Consider the following 6,317-nt stretch of genomic DNA (forward strand, 5'->3'; position numbering starts at 1 on the left):
TAAATAAATAAATAAATAAATAAATAAATAAATAAATGTACTATTTGCATTAGTATTTTTGCAATGTGCAATGAGCATTTCTACCCAAAACATGTATTTTACTATAAAATAGTACAGATAAAAGGAAAAACAAATTTCTATTTCAAAGAAAAAAATGAACAACAATGAAGGACTGCCAGAATAATGCGCTATTCACATCTAGCTTTTAATCTGATAATGTAAAACATTTTGCCCAGTGCCCACAAATTCAAAGTATTAAGTCATAGTTTCCGTTTTTAGCTTGGTACTTAAAAATATGTCAAAAAGTCTGAAACCTCTAGTCCTGAAACGGCACATTAATCCAGGATTGTTATCACAATTAAATAAGGCACTTGATTCTCTGATTCTTAAAAACACTGATTGAATTTGAGAAAAAAAAAAAACGTTTCAACCCAATTCAATCATCCTGGGTACTCTTCAAATTTAGGCCTATCCTCGAATGCTGGAGCGTTCTGACACTGCATGAGGCAGCCAATGGCGAAGCATGAGGAAATGGTCCTGGAAGGCTGTCAGGCAGGGAGCAGTGAATGACCATATATGGTAAAATCTGCAGTCAGCAGGAATGAACAGCAAAGGCAAAGACAGGCAACTGAGAAATCGAGGTTTTTAAAACACAAAACTGACCGATGTGCTTTAAAATGCCTTGGAAATCAAAATACCTATTGTCTTTTTGCATTAAAACAAAACAGAGTGCAGCCTAAAAATCAGTAAAGTTGGATGTCAAAAAACAAAAAGGAGGACTGTCTGACTGTACACACACCCTGGAATTATTTAAAGCAAAAGGTCGAGCCCGGAACTAATGAATCATGAAAAAGACTGAATCCAAATCAAATACGAGGGGGAACACCAGGCAAACACAAACTGCTTGAAAATAACTACACTTGAAACACTATAACACACTTCTGTGTATGTATAAATCAAAGTCAGATTTATGAGTAAAGACTCATTTGTATTTGTCATAATTTACTTATACTTCCTCTTTAAAGAGGATAGCTTTTTAAGAATCACTAAATAACTGCCAGTTGCCATCACTCCCACAATTTCCTTCATATGGAAATTAGTGAATAAATTAGCTGGATTCCAGCAACGAATGAGAAAGGGAGATTGAAAGCATGAGGGAAAGAGGATGACATGTGTTTAGCTTGACATCTGATCCCTTCTCTATATATCCTTGTGCTCTGACAGGATGAAGCAACAATACTCAAAGCTGTGCTGAGTCAGGGCAGCCTGACGCACTAACCCACATCCCCGTGAGTCAGACAAAGGGCCACCCCCCATCACCTGACTACTCAAATGAGGCTCAGACTTTAAGCTCAGTTGCGGATCAACTAGTGATTTCAAATTTATAATTAAAAATAAACACAATAATAATAATAATAATAATAATAATAATAATTTGAAGGGGGGATGGAGCATCACGTTTTGCCCCCCTTAAATGCAGTGAAGTAATGACAAAAGGTTGAACGGGGAGTAAACATGGGACAAAGACTGAGCAGTTGGCTGTCCACAGAGACATATGAAAAAAGCACAAGGTTAGCTGGACAAATGTACTCACATTAGAAATAGGACAGAGTAACAATGTTGAAAAACATTGGGGATTTATGGCTTAGAAGAAAAAAAACAATGTAAACTGTCTTCAGTCAAGCCAAATCTTATCCAGACAGCAGCTCAAAACTGACAAGTTATGCAATTTGTTAAAATTGTTTTAATAGTAAATGTGTAAATACCACCATCCTAGTGTATTTCCACATGGATTATTAAAAAAAATGCCCTATATGCAGAGATTAACTTTGGCAAAGACAAAGATGATTAATATGGTAGTTCAAAGCACTGCAGTTTAGGCTGCGTTGGCACTACAATTTTTTTTTTGCTCTGCCTTTTTTTTTTTTGCATGGTTGTTCAAATGATAATTTAAATGCAATTTCCAGCAGACTTCAGTTTGAACCATTTACAATTCTGAGGCGAATCGCAGAAGAAAAGCTGATGTCATGTGTAGCCAACAGTATTTTAAAAAAGTAAAAATGGATGTTGCACATGTTGGAATGTGTGAATCAATTCTAAAGTTATTGTGCAATCAAATAATTATAACATGTTTGTTTGGTCCCGTGGTCATATTGGATCTTGCCTTGACGGCTTCTCCTGTGCAGCATTGTATTTTTGGACTTGAAATGACATACTGAAAGTAGAAACAAACTCAAGTATCAATCCCATCACRTCAGTATCAATAACGTCCGATACGAACGTTGGTCTTATCGGTTGCTGTAGATCAGTCATCCAGGACATGGCAAATTTAAAGAATCAAGACGAAGCAACGACTTCTGCTCTGCAGCTGAAGATGGTCCCAAGATTTAAACTGCACAAGATTTGTATCATTATTAGTGTTTGGATCAATCTGCTTATCCCTACTTTGATGATAAAAAAGTAGGATGAAATACAACTGTTTAGGCCAAGGTTGCTTTGAAAAACATCAAAGATGCATCTGATTTAGTACCACATAGGAAAAAGACCTGGGTTGAATTTGAAAAAATAAATAAAAATGATTTGTCATGTTCAGATTGTCATGATAAAAGTTGATAAGGGTCGCATAGGTGCAAAAGAAAATAAATAAAATAAAAAATAAAAATTTAAAAATACAAAAAAATGAATTTGGGTCACATTTGCATGCAGCGTGAACGTAGCCTACTGTTTCTGGTAAGAGACTTGTCCCACTTTTGAGACCTGCATGGCCAGCTGAGGCTATACTGAGATTTCCAGATGGGACCTTCATTTAAAAACAAAAAATAATTCAAAAGTAGCACAACGATAAAGATGAAAAACAAAAAAGGGATTTCCCATTAACTTGTTAGAATTTAAAGCTTATTCTAGGTACTGAAGACTGTTCAAAGCCTGGACTGCTGAAGTAAGAGGGTTTTCCCGAAGGACTGGTTTGTCAACCACACCAACTAAAATGCAGAGTAATCTAAAAGTCAGAAGTGCTTTTTTGCCTCTCACTTTAGGTGAATTGCCTGAAGTTCTTTCTGCACATAGCAGAAACCTTATAATCTTACAACAGTTTATTTTAGTATAAGTAAAATTCTCCAGAGGAATTTTTGTTGTCTAAAGACACAGCACGAAGAGGGCAACTCACACATAAATTTACACAAAGACAGCGGCAGGAGGAGCGTGAAAGGATTGAGCTGACAGGCCACCTCCAATACAGGTTCTGCATTGAACGAGGTGCTGAGAGGAGTAAGCTACGTGATGACAGGCCTGAGGATCCGGTCGCTGTGTCAGAGCCCTCTCATATGACACGGCAATGTAGTTCTGTACACTAATTACAGACAGAGGGTTGATCTGTCAACAGCACCACAGTGCTTATGTCACTCACAGTGTTAGGAACTGCCATTTGGCCAATGCTTGAATCTGATAAAAAAAACACAAGGCCAGCCATTCCCCACTATTAAATCTAACGTCATTCAAGAGTTCTCTGGGGGGAAAGATAAGCTATTTTAAATATCACTCTGACCTCTGTTGCACCTTAATTAATCCCATTATGACAACAGGTTTGAGACAAAAAGGAGGTTTGCAGAACTCACTCAGTTACCTTGTTTGACAAAAAAAAATCCCTCTTCTGATGCAGTCTTGTCCAACCAGAATGTAAATCTGAGGAGGGATTCCTTATATGGAGACAAGAATCAGGAGACAGTTGGCTCCAGAGCTTTGGAGTCGTTTCTGTTTTCCACGTAAAAGGAGGGGCGTGTCTTTGACAGCCTGCTGGTAAACATTAATCCCAGAATACGTTGACATGCAGCGTCAGCACCACTGTAAGAGTTTAAGTTTTTTTATGCAAACGACTGCTGTACACAACACGTGGAAAACTGATTCTAACTTTTAACAGAGATGATTTTCTTTTATGTCAGTCTAAATATATCGCTAGTCAAACTATCCTATGGAGGTAATTCTGGTGATCCACTTGTGCACACAGTGACTGAAATCACATTCACACAACTCAAACTTACCTTCTGAAGAGGGAGAACGAGGAAAGCTCCACCACCACTTGCCTCAATAATTATGGCAACAAACTTGGGGTTGACAGCACAGAAGGCGCTGTCCCATGTGACCCTTGAAACTCGAATGTCATCGTAGCACTGGTCATTTTTCACCGCCTGGCCAAAGACGTGACGGAATTTGCTCTGCCGTACAACTCGTCTCATATCTGTGAAAAGTGCAGTAAAGAATCAACATTTTGAGTTTAGTTATTTTGCAGAAATAAGTTCAAAATTCTAAAACAGCATCATGATCACATGTTTTGTTTGTTTTAAGGATCACATAATTTTTGACTAAGATGTGGTACACGTTCAAACTTCTAATCACACAACAAACATCTTTTTGTTTTCACAGAGAAGTTAATTTTTCCTCAAATGTCTTTATTGGTGCCAAATATTTAACAAGAACCAAGAGCATTTATCTCTGGAACAGGAACAAAAGTGCCACTTCCAGAGGGGGATTTGACATTCCCAATCCAAACAAAAACAGATTTTGTGGCTGCTTCAGTGAAAATCTTCACCAAGACAACAATTTGCTGGCAGATGAGTGCTTTGGAAAACATGTTAATTTAAAAAGGCTGGAGTCTTACTGCTTTGCTTACAACAACAAGGCATTTTCAAAGATAATGGAAAGCTGACAAACGTCAGAAAAAAAATCTTAAATAATCAGGTGTAGCCTCACCTCACAGCAAGTTTAATTTCTCAAATGACAGCAAAGGTCCTCTTTTTTAAAACTTCTCATTCAGCATATGGAAACAGTTTCCCCCGACCAAAGCACTGCACAGGATCTGGAACATGTCTCGAAGGTGGTTTTATTTTTTTGGTTCGTACAGTAAAAGAATAAAAAAGTGAACATTATTAATGTCAAAAATAACTAGTTCTGCATGCTAAGCAGTGAAAAATATGTCATTTCTTATCCATTTTCTTTAAATAAACAGGACTTAGATAACAAATTTTGTTGGGTTATTTGTTTTTAAGGGAATAGGTTGTAAGTATAAAGTTTTTTTTTTGTTCATGCTTGTCTCTACATACAGTACCCTAATCTGCAAGTGCATAAACAGTAAAAAGAAATCCCAGGGTTTAAAAAGCTGCTGATGGGAATACAAAGAGAATAGCTAAGCTACATCTGTTGAGGCAGGAAACACCCTCGGAAGTGGCTGTCATAAATTCAAGAGTTACTGTATTCTGTATTAAATTCAGGCTGCCACGTGGCATCTTCAGATAATGTTTTCAATTCCAACCCATGTCAAAGCATGGTTAAAAGTAACTAAATTTGGGAGACAATCTTATACACAGGCACATAAGCCGTGCGCAGGTGCGCATGCGCGATAAAAAAAAAAAAGCGCATCAAATGGAAAGTCATAAAGTTCACTTGCGTACCTAAGATTGTACCTGGGATTGTCTGTAAAAACAACAGCTAGCAGGGCTCTAGAGTGCGATGAGTTTGGTCACAAATGCGACCTGATTTCTTAAAAATAAATAAATAAAATCCAGCCGCACTGGTGTGACTGGATCGTTGTTTGGTGCTCACCAAGCCTCTAACAGCGGGACTCTGATATAAGGATTAACGGACACTGCTTTCAACAAATCAGTCAAAGTCCAGAAACGTTTTATCCAATCAGAGCAGAGCAGGGCGGGACTTTCAGTGAAAGCTGTTTTCAGCAGAGGCAAGCGCAGGTTGAAGCAGCGGCTGTAGCAATCAGTCCTGACATCTCCTCCTGTACTTTGTTTCTGAGCTACCATAGCCTGGCCCTAGCCTTCTTACGCAGCTCCGCTCAATTCTGGTTTCCCTTCACTGCTCCGTCTGGGACTTCTCCCATTGACAAGGATTTCGCTGGCAGATTTTTAGCCGGGCCAATCAGAGAACAGAAGGTCAATTTTCTGTGCTGTGTCCGCTTATATTTCATTTTACCTGGCCCAATCAGCAAACAGAAGGAGGAGTTTTGAACGACGCTGATTTTCTGCGCTGTGTCTGCTAGTTATTTTAGCATACGGCAGCGGAGGAAGTGAATGAAGCCAGTCCGTGTTGATAAGGCTTCCAAATTAAAATAAATTTGTCTGACAAAGCAGCAGCTCTCATTTACAGTCGTCTCGTTCGGCACAGTACTTCTCTGAGTAGGGTTGTTTACAGCACACGTGATTTCCGTTCAGTTAGCTTCTTAGCTTAGCCTCCGTCGTATGTATGTATATAATATATATATCTATATCTCTATATATATCTATATATCTATATATCTATATATCTATATATCT

General features: G+C 38.2%; 1 protein-coding gene across 2 annotated transcripts in view; it reads right to left on the reverse strand.

Annotated features, from left to right (window-relative positions):
* The window catches only part of LOC106521686 (coronin-1C), a 32,857-nt gene that overhangs the window by 11,523 nt on the left and 15,017 nt on the right, over positions 1-6,317 (reverse strand). For both annotated transcript variants that reach the window (XM_014014350.1, XM_014014351.1), the window contains one exon: positions 4,038-4,234. In XM_014014350.1, the coding sequence (XP_013869804.1) occupies positions 4,038-4,234 (197 nt within the window). The remainder of the gene's footprint in view (positions 1-4,037; positions 4,235-6,317) is intronic.

This window comes from Austrofundulus limnaeus, unplaced genomic scaffold (assembly GCF_001266775.1).
Source record: "Austrofundulus limnaeus strain Quisiro unplaced genomic scaffold, Austrofundulus_limnaeus-1.0 Scaffold114, whole genome shotgun sequence".
Lineage (NCBI taxonomy): Eukaryota > Metazoa > Chordata > Actinopteri > Cyprinodontiformes > Rivulidae > Austrofundulus > Austrofundulus limnaeus.